This window comes from Ciona robusta, chromosome 9, assembly GCF_009617815.1.
Source record: "Ciona robusta chromosome 9, ASM961781v2".
Classification (NCBI taxonomy): Eukaryota; Metazoa; Chordata; class Ascidiacea; order Phlebobranchia; family Cionidae; genus Ciona; species Ciona robusta.
The window spans coordinates 4,587,795-4,607,017 of NC_143243.1; the positions used below are offsets into that span (position 1 = coordinate 4,587,795).

Genomic DNA, 19,223 nt, shown 5'->3' on the forward strand with positions numbered 1-19,223 from the left:
TTGGATATTATGTGCTAAAGGTGTCCCGTCTTCTCCAACTCTACTATATATAAAACCACTTTATTAAGCATACAATGTGGCACACGTTCAAATTATGGTGGGAGCATTTAGCTCCAAATTTTTTTCCCTTTGTTGCCACTGTCAGGTATTGTATAAATAAAATGTTTGTTACTTCTAAAGAAATATACCACTGGGTCGAAAAAAAAACTGGAGACAGAACAGAGGTAATGGGTTTAAGGCTCATCGCTGCTATCATTGTGGGTGTATGTGTCATTGGGCAAGACTCTTAACGGCAATTGCTCCAAATAGGTTCAAACTTTAACAACAAAACTAACTAAATGGTAATGTTTTTCACACAGTCTTCTGATTGTAATAACGGTTACCTTATAGACAAAAAATTGGCATGTTATGTATTAGGTCCAAGATTAAAACCAATAATCCCCAAAAATAAATCAAATTAAGTCGATATAGTTAAATGATTAAATATGTGGCAGAATAAAGGATTTTTTTATTAAGATAAATTAAACAAACATTAAGTCACTCATTGGATTCTTGTAGTTTTATAAGTTCTGAGTAAATTCCTCCTTTCTTTTTTAAATCTTTATGGTTTCCAACCTACAGATATATAAGTTGTTTTAAATGACAAAATAAATTTTCATAAAAAAAAATAAATTTTCATTTCATAAAAAAAAATTTCATAAAACATTTATTTTTTTCATAAAAAAAATAAATTTTCATAAAAATTTTTTTAATCGTATCTTCACGACTGCCATAGATGGTTGTTAATTGTTTAAAACACATGATATTTTGATATTATGTGTCCCATCTTCCCCTACCCTACTATATAGTACTGTGGGGTAACACGGGACACTTCAAGCACATATTGTCCTGATCGTGTTTTAAACAATTAACAACGGTCTATAAGAGTCCTGACCAGAATAGAGTTTTATAATTCTTTACATGTTTTTTGTTTACTACCAAATGAGCCAAGAAAATAGAATGAAAATGTGTTCCATATTTCCCCACCCATTTATACATTGAAAAATTTGAGATATATTTTAGCCATAACATAGCATGGCACAAAAACTTATATCTCTTTGAATATGGTAGCAGAGATCAAATTATTTAAAACGAAGAGATGGGAATTAGCAGCTTAATGACGGTCGTTAAAACATGATTAAAAAACTAAACTAACATTACCAATTTTTTAGAAACTTTAGAAATGTTTGTCATACACATAACAGCACGCTACAATACTAATAATAATTTTATCTTTCTCTTCCATTACGGTAGCAAATATTTAGAAATATTATAAACAAAAAGTCAGGACATAGCGACAAAAAACAGTTGTTAAAACACGCTTACATTTAAAAACATATTTACATTTAATTGGAAGAAAAAAGGGGGGTCGCTACACCTTAATAAATACGTTAATGATTCACCTCAACAACCCTTCCCCCTTTCATCACCGCAATGACATCGGCATTTTTGATCGTGCTGAGTCGGTGAGCTATCACAAGGACTGTCCGGTTGACCATCACGTGATCAAGCGCCTCTTGCACCAAACGCTCAGATTCGGCGTCCAGGGCGCTAGTTGCTTCATCAAGTATAAGAATACCTGTGGTACATAAGAAATTAAGAATAAAATAACTTGTAAGTTGCTTGCTTTATCCTCGTGTGGCCGGAAAACGACAGTCGTTATCACATGGGTTTATCACCTCATGCCAGCTTACGAGTAACCATGTATGTTACTTTGTAGATGGAATTTTTTGAGTTTTTTAATTATATTTTTTTAGAAATGGCTAATAATTTGTACAACCCATTAGTGACCGCTGAGGTGGAGGAATTTCCCTTAAGTGTTGAGGATAAACATGTTACATATGTGGTAACCAGTAAGCGGGTATGAGGTGTATAAAACAGAAAACCTGTACTACAACACCTGTCATTCCCCTCCACAAAAGGAAAAACAGGTTACATTCATTCATATAAACTATTTTTTAAAAAACATAAAAAAACTGACTTGGATTTTTAAGCAGTGCCCTCGCAATGGCAATCCTTTGTTTCTGACCCCCTGATAACGAGACCCCTCTTTCACCCACTATGGTATTATAACCATCAGGAAAGTTTTGAATAAACGCATCAGCATTTGCAAGTTTGGCCGCCTTGATCACTTCTTGTTTACTTGCTTCCGGATTCCCATATTTAATGTTTTCTTCCACACTACCAGAGAATAGAACGGGTTCCTGGAAAAAAATGATTGATTTTTTTGTTTTGTTTCTCTGTTAAAAACAGGAATAGTTAAAATTAATTAGGGTAAGATTTACTAATCTAACAATACTAATAACTTAAGTAATATTTGTCACATGACAGCAAGCCACAATAAATTGCCACAATAGGAATTATTGTGTTTTGTTTCTTTGGTCACATTAACGAAAATCTTATACTGATATACTTTAGAAAACGACAGTCGTCAAACACAGGTGTTCTGTTTCATACACCTCATGCCAGCTTAGCAGTTACCATGTATGTTACTTTGTGGGTAATTATTCTTTGAATTTTTTTGCACTTTAAAATTAACATAAACAAAACTCTGCATCATAAAACTAACATAACAAACTGTAATGATATGAAAATTGCCCCTTCTCTTTAAGATCATTATTACCTGGTTAATATAACCAATAGCTTTCCCTCTAAGCCATGAAGGGTCGAGTTCCGAAATATTTATGCCGTCTAAAGTTACTTTACCAGAGGTGGGGTCGTAAAACCTTTCAACTAGGCTTGCCACAGTTGATTTACCTTAACGAGTGAATTAATGTTATTTATTTTTATTTATCCTTGCATGGTGAGGCAAGAACACTCGTTAAAACATGAGTGTTCCGTTTCATACACCTCGTGCTTGCCTAAAAACAAATATGTAACTCAATTACACGTATGAAACGTTGTCGCTATACTCTGTCTTTTCGTTTTAAATATTTCTAAATCTTTGCTACCGTAATTAAAGAGACAAATAAAGTTATTATTATTATTATAGTAGGGTGGGGGAGATGGGACAGCTTTTCATTCTTTCTTGTCCCATTTAGTAGCAAACAAAGAACATTTAAAGAATTATAAAACTGTAGCATTGCGACTACTACAGACCATTGTTAATTGTTTAAAACACGATCCGAACATTTGGATATTATGTGCTAAATGTGTCCACTCTACTAAATTTAAATATTTATAAATTTTCGCGACTGTAATCAAAGAGACAAATAAAGACATTATTTCAAATTACAACATACCTGCTCCAGACAATCCACACAACGCCACAGTCTGGCATGGCTTAATATCAAGTGAGACTCCTTTTAATACTTCATGGCCCTGGCGTTGTGGGTACGTGAAGTGAACATCGTCAAACTTTAAATGTCCAAGTAAACAATGGTATGGAATAATACGACCACCATGAGTGGGTATGCTGGATAATTTGTAGTGTGGTTAGTATTGAAGATAGCAACAACATGTATAGTAGGGTGGGGGAAGATGGAAAACCTTATTATTCTATTTTCTTCTCACATTTGGTAGTAAACAAAAAACATTTAAAAAATTCTAGAACTGTATCCTCACGACTCCTATAGACCGTTGTCAGTTGTTTAAAGCATGATCAGGATATTTGGATGTTATGTGCTGAAGGTGTCCCATCTTCCCTCATCCCACTATATATATGGTGTGAAAGTATATACTGAAAACATGGCACCCTGCCGTGGCACAGTGGTTACCAGACCGCCACTAACCCAGGAGTAGTGGGTTTCCGGCACGACGCTGCTACCATTCTGGGCGTATGTGTCCTTGGGCAAGACACTTAACGCCAATTGCTCCAATACAGTGGTCACTAACAGGTTATCCAAATTATCAGCCATACGTTAAATATCCAAAAAAATAATCCTTCACAAAGTAACATACTTGGTAACTCGTAAGCTGGCACGATGTTTGTGAAACAGAACACCCGTGTTTAACGACTGTCATTTCCCGGCCACACGAGGATAAAGCAAGTTACATTCATTTATAAAATACCTTGGTTGTTTGTGTATATATTCAAACACCCTTCCACCAGCAGTAACACCACGTACAGCTGTTCCAGATAACACCGACAACGAAGCTAAAGAGCGTTGGATCATTTGTGCCGATACCAAGAACGACATCAGCTGACCTGGAAATAAAAAGAATGTTTAAATTGACCAATGTATATATAAGCATGTAAAGGGACCTGGGGCTTAGGTCAAAATGGGCTTATTGCCACAACATTGTATATGCTCATTCTATTCTATATGGGTAGGTCCTACAGCATGGCACGCTATGGAACCTGAGATTTAGATCACAGTTGGCCCATTACCCCAGCATTGTATATGTACATTCTATTCTTTATAGGTAAGTTCTACTGCAAGGCATGCCATGGGATCTGAAATTTAGATCAGAGTTGCCCATTACCCAAATATTGTATATGTACATTTTATTCTATATGGGTAAGATCTTACAGCAAGGCACGCAATGGAACCTGAGATTTAGATCAGAGTTGGCCTATCACCCTAACATTGTATATGCTCATTCTATTGTATATGGGTGAGGTACTACAGTGAGGCTCACTATAGAACCGAGATTTGGGGCAGATTTGGCCCATTACCCTAACAATGTATATGCACATTCTATTCTATAAGGGCAATGCACAATAGAGAAACTGGGATATAGACCATTGTAACCAGTTAGGTCTAATTGTAATCCAGAGTCATAGAAACACAGAGTAGTTATTGTGTTTCAAAAAGCTTTGACTTTTACAATGAGTTTAAACAAACTTGATAGTTTTTGTTTTTTTTGGGGGGTTTCATACGCTCATAATGGTGGCAGTGAAGAGCTATGGGGGGCGGGTGGCAACGTAAAATAGCTTATATTTTCTTTATCCTACATTTCTTGTAAAAAATATAAAATTATTCATATTAAATAACTAAAAGACCACAAATTCAACAGTTCTAAATTTCTTTTCGACTTTTTTTGATAGAGAAAACAAATAACGAGCGTTTTTTATATTTTCCAACCTTTAAATTTCTTCTAAATTTCCCTTTAAACTAGTAAAAACCATGAATGAATGTAATGTATGAATGTAACTTACTTTTATCCTCACATGGCCGGAAAAACAAAAATCTTTATAACACAGGTGTTCATACACCTTGTGCCAGCATTTTCCCTATCTGTTGTGTTATTTTGGACACAAAATGGTATTCAATTTATTTTTACGTAACAATAAGATGGACTACTCTGTATTTTTATGGCTTTGTTGCAATCCATTATACCTGGGTTTATTTCCTGAACAGACATAAGATACCCCCCAACATATATCACACCGAGGACAATCCCATTCAAAGCAATGTTTGTAATTCCTTGGAAAGCTCCAATTCCAATCCCAAGGTACTGGTAAGGGTTGTAATGTTACTGCTGAGGGTTATAATGTTATTGCTAAGGGTTATAATGTTATTGCTAAGGGTTATAATGTTATTGCTAAGGGTTATAATGCTATTGCTAAGGGTTATAATGTTACTGGTAAGGGTTATAATGTTACTGCTAAGGGCTATAATGTTACTGCTAAGGGTTATAATGTTATTGCTAAGGGTTATAATGTTACTGCTAAGGGTTATAATGTTACTGGTAAGGGTTATAATGTTACTGCTAAGGGTTATAATGTTACTGGTAAGGGTTATGATGTTACTGCTAAGGGCTATAATGTTACTGCTAAGGGTTATAATGTTATTGCAAAGGGTTTTAATGTTATTGCTAAGGGTTATAATGTTACTGGTAAGGGTTATAATGTTACTGGTAAGGGTTATAATGTTATTGCTAAGGGTTATAATGTTACTGCTAAGGGTTATAATGTTACTGGTAAGGGTTATAATGTTACTGCTAAGGGCTATAATGTTACTGCTAAGGGTTATAATGTTATTGCTAAGGGTTATAATGTTATTGCTAAGGGTTATAATGTTACTGGTAAGGGTTATAATGTTACTGCTAAAGCCTAAGGGTTATAATGTTACTAGTAGGGCCTGTTACAATATTATGAAAAAACTCTAGTTTTAGTTAAATATAATATGTTAATGACATGGTTTTAAATTTAGCTCTTTGAAACGTTGCAAAGATCAAGGTATTTAATGAAGGAAGAGAACCAACAGCAAAGCAACAGTCGTCATAACATGCTATAAATTAAAGGTGAGGGAAAGAGTGCCAGTTAAATAGTGTGGCTGTTGCACACAGTCTTGTAAAATAGTGACAAAAATGTAAAATATTAAGTAATATCAGAAAACAAAATAATGAAAGACCGAGATTTACTGCCAGTTTTAAAAACTGAATTCAATCTTCAATAAATCTCCCAACCTGGTTTATATTTTGCGATTTCCGCAAAAGCTCTTCATATGCATGCGCCTCCAGTGGTTCGTTTGCAAACGCACGAACAGTTCGAAAGTTTGCGACAACCTCGTTTGCTTTGCCGGTCGCTTCTGCTGCGTGTTTCTGTGCCAACCTGAGGGTTATACAAGGTTGGTAAGAATAAGACATGAAAAAAATATTACAATAAAAATTACCCCAAAAAAACCTATATTGCATACAATGTTTTGGATATGAATGAATGTGTATTCTCGCATGATAAAAATATCTTGACAAAAAATTACTGAAAAAAAAATAATAATATTGCATACAACATACTGGGTATAAATAACTTTATAACATAAGGTTTATTATCGCATGGCTGGAAAACAACAGTCGTTATAACACAAGTTTTCTGTTTGTGCCCAAAAAATGACATATATATAGATAGATAATAAAAAATACTAAAGTAAAAATTACTAAAAGATAGAAATGTGACATTCGTGGTAACTTGTAAACAGGCATGAGGTGTATGAAACAGAACACCCATGTTATTATGGCTGTCGTTGCCCCCATGTAATGATAAATAAGTTGCATTCAACCAGGATACATTACCTTGATAATCTTCGCAAAGCAATCCCAACAAACGTCCCGATCAAAACAATCAATGGAATTGTACCAGCAAGTGCTAGGGTTAACTTAGGTGAGGTAGAATACAAACTACATATACAACCAACAGTTTGGGTGGAACTACGTATTCCTTGCGATACACACAGCTTGAAAGAACTCTTGAAATCCTAAGATTCAATGCAGGCATCAACAAAGTGGTGTTTGAAACAACGTGTTAAAATGCTCGAACTGTACAGTTTAAGATTCAATCATGTTTTGCATTTTTTTTGTATAATATTTATTTAGTTTATTATCAGGGTTTGATGTTAAATGCTCGAGATCACATACTGTATGGTATGATTATCTGGCGCCGTGGCTCAGTTGGTTAGCGTGCTTGCATCCAACCCAGAGGTGATGGGTTCAATGCTTGTCCCTGCTACCAATGTGGGCGTATGTGTCCTTAGGAAAGACACTTAATGGCAATTGCTCCAACCCAGTGGCCACTAATGGGTTGTTCAAATTATCAGTTACACATAATAAAAAAGAGAAAAAAACCTTCCCCAAACAATAATCACCCACAAAGTAACATACTTGGTAACTCTTAAGCTGACACGAGGTGTTAAACCTGTGTGATAACGACTGTTGATTTCCGGACACGCGAGGATAAAGTAAGTTACATTCATTCATTCATTACCTGAACATCAGAAGTAAGCCTATCAATAAGTTCCCCCGTCTTATGTTTATCATGGAACGCAACATCTTGCTGGAGAAAACTTTTAAATAAGTTCGTTCTCAGTTTGCAAGCCACATTTTCGCCCAGATGGCTCAATAATGAAATATAAAGAAAGGTTGTGAACCCCTGAAACATAAGGATATATATATTGAAATTTTTAAAGCAACATAAACCTTTGTATTTTACATAACATATATATACTGCAATTTTACATTGAACAGAATTTTGTTTAAAAATTTGAAAGTATCCTAGGTGAATTTTTTATCGTTCATAAAATATAGTGCAATTTTACATTGACAGATTTTTTCTGTAGTGTTATTTTTTTTTTTTGTAAGTTGATTTTTTAAAACAAGGGGGACATAAAAGCTCTTACCCTGGTATTATGTGTTTATACAAACAAGCACAGCTAAAGTATATTGCATTTACCACATTGGTGAATGAGGTTACCTATGTTTGATGACTATGAGTGTAACTGTATTTTAAAAATGTCACCCCAGATTTTACCCTGTTGTTAATTGTCTATAAAAACAAGCAGAGCCAAAGTACATTACATTCAACACATTAATCAAAAGGACCCCTATTTTTGATGACTATGAGTGTAACTGTACTTTAAAATTTCACCCCAGATTTTACCCTGCTGTTAAGTGTCTAGCCTATACATACAAACAGAGCCAAAGTATATTACATTCACCATATTAATCAGTAAGGTTCCCTGTATTTAACGACTATAGTCTATGAGTGTAACTTTATTTTTAAAACTATTAAATTAAAGCAAATTTTTACAAACTAGCTGTTAATTTAGGATCAGCAGACATAAAACTTTGTTCATGTGCAAAAAACTGCGCAACCATACAAACCGTGGGCCAGGCCCTTTAAAACTTCATCAACATGATACCTATAATGTAGACCCAGCAAACAGGCTTTACCTGGCATAAATACAGAGCCATTAACTGTATGACTGGTTCACGAAGTCCTTTCATATAATCAGCCACATTTGACAAACCAGTTTGAGCTTGTTGGTTCAATATATTAATAAGTTCCCCCAAGGCACCAGGTATCTTCATGTTAACGAATGCACCCACCAAAGCACTCTGTAAAAAAACTTAAATTAATGGTTGTCGTTACATTGCGACATGTTCAAAAAGTAATTGCAATATGTTTATATGATACATAAACTGCAAAGGTATAGACATGAATGATTGAATGACTTACTTTATCCTCGCGTGGCCGGAAAACGACAGTTGTTTTTACAAGGGTTTAACATCTTGTGCCACCTTACGAGTTACCCTGTATATTACTTTGTGAGTAATTATCTTTTTGGATTTTTTTATTTTTTATGTATGGCTGATAATTTTGGACAACCCATTATTGACCACTAGGTTGGAGTAATTGCCGTGTTTTACCAAAAAAAACATACACCCACAATGCTAGCAGTATCGAGCCTTGAACCCATTACCTCTGGGTTATAGACAGGCACGCTAACCACTATGCCACAGCGCCGGACAAATAAAATAATAACTTTATTTATCTCTTCGATTACGATGGCAAAAATTAAGAAAGATTTTAAACGAAAAGACAGGATATCACAAGAAACAACAGTTGTTAAAACACGCTTACTGTTAAAACCATATTTACGTTTAATTGGAAGAAAATAAGCGTAGTCGCTACACCCTACCATAATTGCCAGACTAAGAGGTAGAATCTCTGGCAGCAAATAGTCGTTGAAGAACTCTGTCCATGAAAACTCTTTAGCAACAACATTATTTTCTGCTTCAATCGGTTTTTCTATTCCGTGGCATATTACATGGGAACCTATAATTTACATAAAGGTTAACCAGCAAATCACATTCATTTGCTTATATTAGATGAATGAATGTAAATTACTTTTTCCTAACGTGGCCGGTAAACCCGTGCCACCTTACGAGTTACAAGTGTAAGTTTTTATGTGGGTAATTATTCTTTTTATTTTATTTTTATGTATGGCTGATAATTTAAACAACTAAATTGTGACCACTGGGTTTGAGCAATTTCCGGTAAGTGTCTTGCCCAAGGACACATACGCCTACAATAGTAGCAGCGAGCCTTGAACCCATTACTTACGGCTGAGAGCCAGGCACCGTAAAATATGTCACAGCGCCGGACAAAAACAGATTTTGGTGTTAGTGAAGAACCTCTCCCCCCCCCCGTTATTTGCTAACCACACCCCTATAACCACTAACTACTAACCCCTTAACCATCAACACCTAACCCCCTAACCTAGGAGTTAGGAGTTAGTGGTTAGCAAATAAGGTGGGGGGAGATTCTTTACTAGCACCCAGATTTCTTTACTTATTTAAAATGAAATATTGATCAGTATGCAAAAAAGCCATAGTACATATTGTATAGTAAGTTATAGCAGTGCTCTTCAACCGGTGTTCCCGGTGCACTCTAGGGTGCACCAAAATATGCCCGGGTGCACCAGTGCAAAAAGGTATACAAGGGTGCATCACAAACTTCAACAATTTTCAGCAATATTTTTTCATTTTAAACTTATTAACCAATTTAGCCACTTTCCTACATTTTTTATGTGAATTCTATATCTTGCATCACTGGGAATTGTGAAACTTCATTAGTTTTACGTTAAAGCAATCGGGGGTGCATGAGTTTGTCGCAACAACTTTAGGGATTCACCAACCCATAAAAGGTTGAACAGCACTGAGTTATAGTACATATTATAACGTACCGCTTAACTTTAAGGCTTGAGATACTGAAACTATAGCTGTACCACTGATCGCAGTAAACTGTGCCAAACGCTTGATATTCTTATTCTTTAACCAAGTGCATTTTTGAAATTCGGCTTTTAAAATTTGCCTTGCATTTCGTAACGTCGACATTGAAACTAATAGTGTTTGATTGACAGGTAAACGTAACTTCAAAGCATGTCTACCAACAAGTAAACTGATATATTGGAAATGCATTTTATGTTTTCATGAAAAAGCAAGAATCGCCAACTTTCGGCAAGGGGAATTTATGGGGAATGGCCCCAAGACGTTTTGACATAGATGTTTTATATATTTTTATTTTGTTTTACGCCGACCATTTTTTCCTAATCAGTAAAACCAATGAAATTAAAACATCTCTTTGGTAAGACTGTAAGTTACTCTTGGGTTGCAGCATCGTTGCACAAAAGAAGGCCATCCAATCTAAAGTGACAAAGCATCGTTCGAATATATTTCTAGGCGCTGTGGCAAAGTGGTTGGTGGATCTACCATTTACAAGTTCAAACAGCCAACGGCAAACTTTATAACACAGGTGTTCTGTTTTATACACCTCGTACGAGTTATCACGTATGTAACTTTGGGGGTGATTTCTTGTATGGCTGACGATTTGGACAACCCATTAGTTACCACCGGGTTGGAGCAATTACATTATCTGTGTTAAAACTCCCACACATGGGCGTCGCCAAGGGGGGGCCTGAGGGGCCACGGTCCCCCCCAAATTTTGAGTTTTACAGTAATGTTATTGGTGAAAAAATAAAATAAAGTGTTACACGTGCTAAACAGTGATGTTCAAATGGAGAATCTCGATCCGGTTCCGGATCTTTTTTCAAATTAAAAGAAAAAGAAAAAAAGAAAACATTTAAGCCCGTTTTTAAATTTCTTACACATGCTAAATGATGAGGTGCCAATCCCTATTATAACGCAAATAATCGCCGTGTGAAATGCTATTATGTCGTAATTAGTTGCCAGGTCAAACAATCGCTATTATGATGGATGAACTCACGTGTGAATCCATACTATTTCGTAATAAACAGTCTACCTGCTAGCTAAGAAAAACAAATCTCAAATTTCGTGACAAAAATGGCTGGTGGTAGGCAACGAATGGAGTTTTCAATGTAGTTGTAGATAGTTGCGTTTTCATGCGGCGTAATTATGAAAAATAAATGCCATTCATAGTACGCCTTCCCGTGTTTTGTGTTGTAATTAGAATGTTTTTCAAACTCAAAATACAACCGTAAAACATTTGGCCCCCACCAAAACTTTAGGCTGGCTACGCCTTTGCTCCCACAGTTATTAAGCCTATGTATCACTGTTAGTAATTTTCTAATTCAACCATCATCGGTATGTTGTTAACTTTACGTAAGGTTTACATTAGTAATGTTAATATTAGCCTGATAGCGACAAATATCGTTATCACTAAGTTGCTGATATAATTCAACCCATTCCTTTCGCATAAAGTCACGAATGTTTGAGCTTTTTTCAACTTTTGCATAGTTGTTTAAATGCTGGCCGAAATAAGGCTTCGGTTTAATCAGCATTTCATCTGGCATCCCTAATCTGCGTCGTATTATCCCAGTTATCCAAACGTCGTCCAAACTGAACAAGGGGTCAGATAAAGACTCATTATATAACTGCTGAACCAAATGCACCGACGTTGCGTACAACCCTCCATGGCAATAAGGCGGATAGAAATCCCATCTATAATTATCCTTAGTCACCGTCCATTTGCCCTTCCTGTTTGGTGTTTCCGCTACCCCAAGTTTAAAACCGCATATTATGGGAAACTCTGGCCATCCTAGTTCGTTCACTTGATTAATATGGTGGTTAATGTTCTCAGCAAATAAATCCATTTTAATCATGAAGTCGTCGTCAGCAGAAGCGTAAAACTCGTTCGCTTGCAAGTTAGACGCTGCCCATCTCATCCCCGCTAGTGTTTTCAAGGATACATAACTGAAAAAATAAGAATGAATGAGTGTAACTTACTTTATCCTCGTGTGGCCGGAAAACGACAGTCGTTATACCACGGGTGTTCTGTTTCATACACCCGGTGCCCACTTTTATTGGCGAGTTACCAAGTGAGTTACTTTGTGGGTGATTTTTTGGACAACAACCCATTAGTGACCGCTGGGTTGGAGCAATTGCCGTTAAGCGCCTTGCCGCCCACAATGGTAGCAATGTAGGAATTAAAATAAAAGTATTAAAATATCGGGAATGACACTTCAGAAATGATAAGATGGGTTAATAACATGTTAACAAATAACTGAAAAGTGATAATCTAGCAGGATATGGATAAGATGTTTTCATTCTCTTTTTTGCTGTTCCGTTTGGTAGTAAAAAAAAGAATATTTACATAGTTTTAAAACTATATTCTCGCGACTCTAAAAGGGCATTGTTAGCTGTTAAAAGACGATTAGGACATATGGAATATTATGCGATAACGATATCCATCTTACTAAACAGCTCAATGTAATTACCAGAACAAGTGGCCCGCCGTAAAATAATATTGCCTGGACACGTTAACTGGATTACTGTACATTAGAGTGACAAACGTATAGTAGGTTGGGCGAAGGTGGGTCACCTTTAACACATATTATCTAAAAAAATCCTGATCGTGTTTTAAACCATAACAACGTTCTATAGAAGTCCCGAGAATGCGGGTTTATAATTTTTTTTTATTTTTCTTTGTTTACTACCAAATAGGACGAGAAAGTAGAATGAAAAAGAGTCCCATCTTCCCCACCCTCCTATACATACTTAATTCTCACTTGTAATCGTCAGATTCATCAAAATACAAGATGTCACCGTATCTTGAATGTTCTTCCTTTAATAAGTTGTATCTCTTACGGTTGGGCACGCCCGCTATTACGAATACTGTGTCGAACCTACCACGGTCTACGTAGCTCAACGACGCCCACGTGCGGCGGAGTAATTCTCGGCGAAAGAAATTTACAAAAGCAGATTTTACGAAAATAACCATTCGCCATTGGATTTCTGAAAATAAAATTTGTTTTAAAATTAATGGCAGAGACACCTATTCATTCTATTTTCTCGTCCAATTAGGTAGTAACCAAAGAAAATTCAAACAAACATAAAACTGTATCCTCACAACTCCCATATACCGCTGTTAATTGTTTAAAACACGATCAGGATATTTGGATATTTTGTGCTAAAAGGTGTCTCAACCTTCCCCGACATACCATAAGTATATTCACAGTTAAACACAGCATTAATGTTTAAACAATTTAAATCTTAAGCGGGCACGAGGTCTATGGAACAGAACAAATAACGACTATACTGATGTTGCTTCGCCACGCGAGGATAAATAAGTTACATACGTGGTAACTTGTAATGGGGCACGAGGTGTATGAAGACAAAACACCCGTGTTATAACAACTGCAGTTGTCCGCCATGCAAGATTAAATAAGGATACAGACGTAGTAACTTGTAAGCAGCACGAGGTATATGAAACAAAACAGTCGTTCTATAACAACTGCCGTTACTCCGCCATGCGAGGATAAACAAATTACAGCACGTGGTAGCACAATCGTGAAGCGCTCCATATTCATAAAAAAAAAATTGTAAGCGGGCACGAGGTGAATGAATCAGAACAGCCGTGTTATAGCAACTGTCGTTATACTCCGCCATGCGATAATAAACAAGTTACATTTATTCACATATCCTCAACACGACACACCTTAATTACGCTACGTCTAGTTTACCAGGTGTTACAGTAAGCTCTCTACATAACAGATACACAGTCTTACGTCTGGATGTAAATAAAAGCTTCAACTAAACTAAGAATGAATGTATGAATGTATGTAACTAACTTTATCCTCGCGTGGCCGGAAAACGACTGTCGTTATAACACGAATGTTCATACACCTCGTACCAACTTACGAGTTACCAAGTATGTTACTTTGTGGGTGATTAATTTTTGGAAAGATTTTTCATTTTCTTTATGTGTGGCTGATAATTTGGACAATTAGTTACCACTGGGTTGAAGCAATTGCCGTTAAGTGTCTTGTCCAAGAACACATAGGCCCACAACGGTAGTAACGAATTACCTTTTGCTTTGACGCACGGATCCTCATCACAAACTCTTAGTTTAACTTTCCATGGCTCCAATATAAACCTAAAGTCTCGTTTGTCCTTTGGGATAACTTGAGTGGTTTGTGATTGAGTATTGTTTGTATGGTTAGCTTTTGTTGTTGTTGTGGGGGCGGTGGTAGCGGAGATGGACATTAAACGTATTCTGTGAGGTTAAATATGGGCACGATATAGTATATCAACACAATATGTATATAGTGTACATAAGGACTTACAATATATAAGTTAATATGATATACATAACCCAAGTATCATATACAAGAAAATTTACTGTAGATATATATATAGCAGGGTGGGGGGGATGGGACACCTTTTCATTCTATTTTCTATACAGCGAAGCACGCCATGGAACCTGGAATTTAAACCAGAGTTGTCTATATATGTGCGTTGCCCAGCTCGCTTACCATTGTAGGAAAACCCCACGCAGAAATTTGTGGTCAGAGTGTAATCCTCTTTTTAAACAATCCTATACAGGTTCCTATTACTGTAATACAACTTACCTTACTGTACTAATTGTTATGTTGCAGAAATGAATGGACCAAACCCCGCCCAGTATAAATGTCCATAGAAGCAGAATTCCCCGTACCTTATGTTGTCTTATTGCCATGTTATGTCAAACTATCCTATACTGGTCGAAATACCTGCGCAGATATAAAATATATAGTAGGGTGGGAAAGATGGGACACCTTTTGATTCTATTTTCTCGTCGCATTTGATAGTAAACGAAGAACATATAAAGAATTATAAAAGTGTATCCTTACGACTCCCGTAGGCCGTTGTTAATTGTTTAAAACACGATCAGGATATTTTGATATTATGTGCTAAAGGTGTTCCACCTTTCCCACTGTATAGTACTCTGGGGAAGATAAGATCACATATTTCCAAATATCGACCGTGTTTTCAAAAAATAACAACGGTCTATGGGAGTCGGTTTTATAATTCTTTGAATGTTTTTTGTTTATTATCAAATATGAGACGGGAAAATAGAATGAAAAGGTGACCCATCTTTCCCCACCCTACTACATATATATTTATTATAATATATATATAGTACTGAGGGGAAGATAAGACACCTTTATCACATATTTCCAAATATCGATCGTGTTTTTGACAATTAACAATGGTCTATGGGAGTCGTGGGGAGTCGGTTTTATAATTCTTAGAATTCGGTTTTATAATTCTTTATAATTCTTTGAATGTTCTTTGTTTAATATCAAATATGGGACGGGAAAATAAAATGAAAAGGTGTCTCTTCTTATCCCACTTATCCCATATCGTGACACACAACTCATCATGGGGTATTTTCTTCAAAGAAATCAAAATATTTAAACCGAATACAGAGTTTTTTACTTTTATGGCAGTTCTTGTTTTAAAAATAAAAATTTAATTGCTGTGATAAATTTGGTGAAACAAAAAAAACAGTCAGCGTCAATTACGAAATATGCAACGAAAAGTAGTCTTATACACATTTTAGTAGTTAAAAAAAAATAAAATTAACATATCATCGAAATTACGCTACAGTTTCAGTTATACCGTAATAACCTATAGTAGGATAAGGGAAGATGGGACACCTTTTCATTTTGTTTTCTCTTTCCATTTGGCAGTAAACAAAGAAAATCCAAAGAATTATGAAACCGTATCCTTACGACTTCCACAGACCGTTGTTAATTTTTTAAAACACGATCAGGGTATTTGGAAATTATGTGTTAAAGGTGTCCCATTTCCCCCCACCCTACTATATATGTATATCTTCAAATACGAAAGCGAAGATCAAAGTAATTAAAACAACGAAGAGAAAGGAATTAGCCGCAAAACAACAGTCGTTAAATACGCCACTGATAGAAAGTGTTAGAAGAAAAGTTTAAAATAAAAGCGTTGCTGCGAAACGTGATAAATAGCACTCCCATACCAATATATAGTGGGATGGGGGAATATGGGACACCTTTAGCACATAATATTCAAATATTCTAATCGTGTTTTAAACGATTAACAACGGTCTATGGGAGTTGGGAGCGTACAATTTTGTAATTCTTTAAATGTTTTTATTAACTACCAAATGCGATGAGAAAATAGAATAAAAAGGTGTCCCATCTTCCCCCACCCTACTTTACAGCTTTACTTACAAAAATCCTATACGCATGACATAACAGCGAATAAGTTAACGGCTATGACTAAGCAACGTCGTCTCCGTTACTTCGGTGTAATATTTAACTATAAGCCAGCACTGGCCCTATACGGTTGAATGCGAAACAATAAACTGGGATTCTGAGCAGACGAATAGAGAAGAAAATCTCATATAGAATTCTAGGTTTAATAAATAATTGCTCCACTTGTTCAACATTGTGGTCACACATTGGCTCCAGACAATACAAGCCAAACAGCCAACGTTCATTCAAACCATGGAACTATCTATAAAAAAAAGGAACCATGGTCCAAACTCGAAACAGTCTAACTAAAGAGAAAGGTTTCTGATTCAACAGGAATTCTAGAAGTCTGTTAGAGGTTTTTAACGGCCACGCCTTTGTTTAATTTCTTTTATTTAAATGTTAACAACTCAATTAAATGACCGTTTGTTTGTTTTAACAGCCACACTTTTGTGACACTTTCTTTGTGACACTCATAGCGTGTTTTATTTACGACTGTAATTTTATTTCAAATTCAATTCTCTTCTTGTTTTAATTAAATTGGCCTTCGCTGTTTTATTCGAAGAAATCTATATAAAAAACGTTAATGCTTTAGAACTTACGAAACCTTAATTGCGAACTATTTTGCCTTTCTATATAGATGGGGTGGGGAAAGATGGGGCACCTTTAGCACATAGTACCCCAATATCCAGATCGTGTTTTTTAAAATTATAACAACGGTCTATACGAAAGTCGTGAGAATATTTAAAAAAAAAATTTTTAATGTTCTTTGTTTACTAGCAAATAGGACAAGAAAATAAAATAAAAAGATATCCCATCCTAATATACGATTAGACATATTTTACTTGAAGTTACACGCAAGTATATAGACCTATTTCCCGTTCACAAAAAAATGTCCAGATATAAGGCTGTGAAGCTACGGCTGGTGTTGTTAAGGCTAAATACACCTGACTGACTTTAAGAAAATATATCCAATATATCACAATTCGTTTGACCTCATTTTTTTTCGGTTTCCTATTTCGTAGCATTATACCTGTCTGCCTAAGCAAAATATATATTTAAAGTAATGTTTATCTCCAACTGTTAACAGAACCTGATTATACAGTACTGCGGGGTAAGATGGATACATTTAGCACATAATATCCCATATTTCCTAATCGTGCTTTTAACAATTAACAATTCACAATTCACAACGCTCTTTAAAAGGCGCGAGGATACGGTTACTTAACTCTGTAAACATTCTTTGTTTACTACCAAATTGAACAATAAAAGTGAATGAAAACATAGACCGTTTTACCCCAACACTTTACAAAAGCTTGACCATGCGCCTGGCAACCTGTAAGTACTAAACCTAAACCGCCTTTTTACTCGCTAACTTTACCACGCGATACCACTTGTCTAGGTCTACCGAACGCACAGGAATGTGCGCAGGCGTTAATTCGCCGGTGTGACGCGTAATTAAACTTATACGAACCTTTTTTCAGCCGCAAGCGTATATTTATACTGTTGTGGTTTTATAAGAATCGTGATGCAGCTGTTTTAATCTGCATAACCGAAACGGTTTTCATATTTTTTTAATTTGTTGTAATAGTAAAAAAAACGCTTCGATTACAGTTTAGCAAAGATTAAAAACAAAAACACGTTTTAATAATAAAATCAAAATTAACTTTTGAGGATTTTAAACTGTACCGTCTTACCCTACTCTACTTTATATGGTCTTATGCAAAAAGCAGTTTAATTTTTCTATTTTTATAGGATTCATATACCTATCTGGTGCCACGCGTATTTTGTACTCTTTTTCGTAAACAACACTTCCAGCATGTACTTGCGTACCAGCGTTTCTACGTCCTATTCAGGTCGTTTTCTTTAGAGTAATGACAATTAACGGTTAGCGCAAACTAATTCCAAATTAATGCCAAAATAGCTGTTTTTTTAAAAAAGTATAGTTTTGTGCCCTTTTCTCGTCCTATTTGGTAGTAAACAAAGAACATTCAAAGAATTATAAAACCGTATCCTTACGACTCCTATAGACCGTTTTTATAATTGTTTAAAACCTGATCGGAATATTTGAACATCATGTACTTCTAAAGGTGCCTCATCTTTCCCCACATCACTCTATACAATACCATAACACACTAAAACACAGTACTATAGTAAAACGTCCATCGTGGCCAGTACTTTGGTCTCGATAAGCTAAGGTTTTTTTCTTTGTTAGAAATAAACGCTATACACGGTTTCGAATAACGAAACTTTCAGGATGACTAACTTCGTGTTGAGTTATATCAATGCGCTTCTGCGGACTTACCGCTTTCTTAAGGGCTTATAGCAGCCACGCTTTTATTTGACACTTTTTTAAGTACATATAGCAGGGCGGGGAAAATGTGACAACTATACTCATTATATTTTCTTGTCCCATTTAGTAGTAAACAAAGAACATTCAAGGAGTTATAAAACCGTATCCTCACGACTCCTATATACTGTTGTTAATTG

The 19,223-nt window shown here is 35.7% G+C and overlaps 2 protein-coding genes across 2 annotated transcripts; both read right to left on the reverse strand.

Annotated features, from left to right (window-relative positions):
* Positions 1-92: 92 nt before the first annotated feature.
* Positions 93-10,810, reverse strand: LOC149731175 (mitochondrial potassium channel ATP-binding subunit-like). The gene is made up of 13 exons (XM_089884378.1): positions 10,446-10,810; positions 9,399-9,535; positions 8,650-8,814; positions 7,685-7,849; positions 6,997-7,178; positions 6,394-6,538; positions 5,322-5,439; positions 4,051-4,186; positions 3,282-3,454; positions 2,663-2,796; positions 2,021-2,243; positions 1,443-1,618; positions 93-615 (listed from the first exon to the last, which is right to left on the reverse strand). Exons 1-13 carry the CDS (start codon positions 10,678-10,680, stop codon positions 538-540), a joined length of 2,067 nt encoding a protein of 688 aa, XP_089740504.1. The 5' UTR covers positions 10,681-10,810; the 3' UTR covers positions 93-537.
* An 854-nt stretch (positions 10,811-11,664) lies between these two features.
* LOC149731176 (beta-1,4-mannosylglycolipid beta-1,3-N-acetylglucosaminyltransferase brn-like) lies at positions 11,665-15,254 on the reverse strand. The gene is made up of 4 exons (XM_089884381.1): positions 15,090-15,254; positions 14,547-14,734; positions 13,248-13,473; positions 11,665-12,432 (listed from the first exon to the last, which is right to left on the reverse strand). The coding sequence occupies exons 1-4, from the start codon at positions 15,194-15,196 to the stop codon at positions 11,838-11,840; spliced, it is 1,116 nt and encodes a 371-aa protein (XP_089740507.1). The 5' UTR covers positions 15,197-15,254; the 3' UTR covers positions 11,665-11,837.
* Between the last annotated feature and the right edge of the window lie 3,969 nt (positions 15,255-19,223).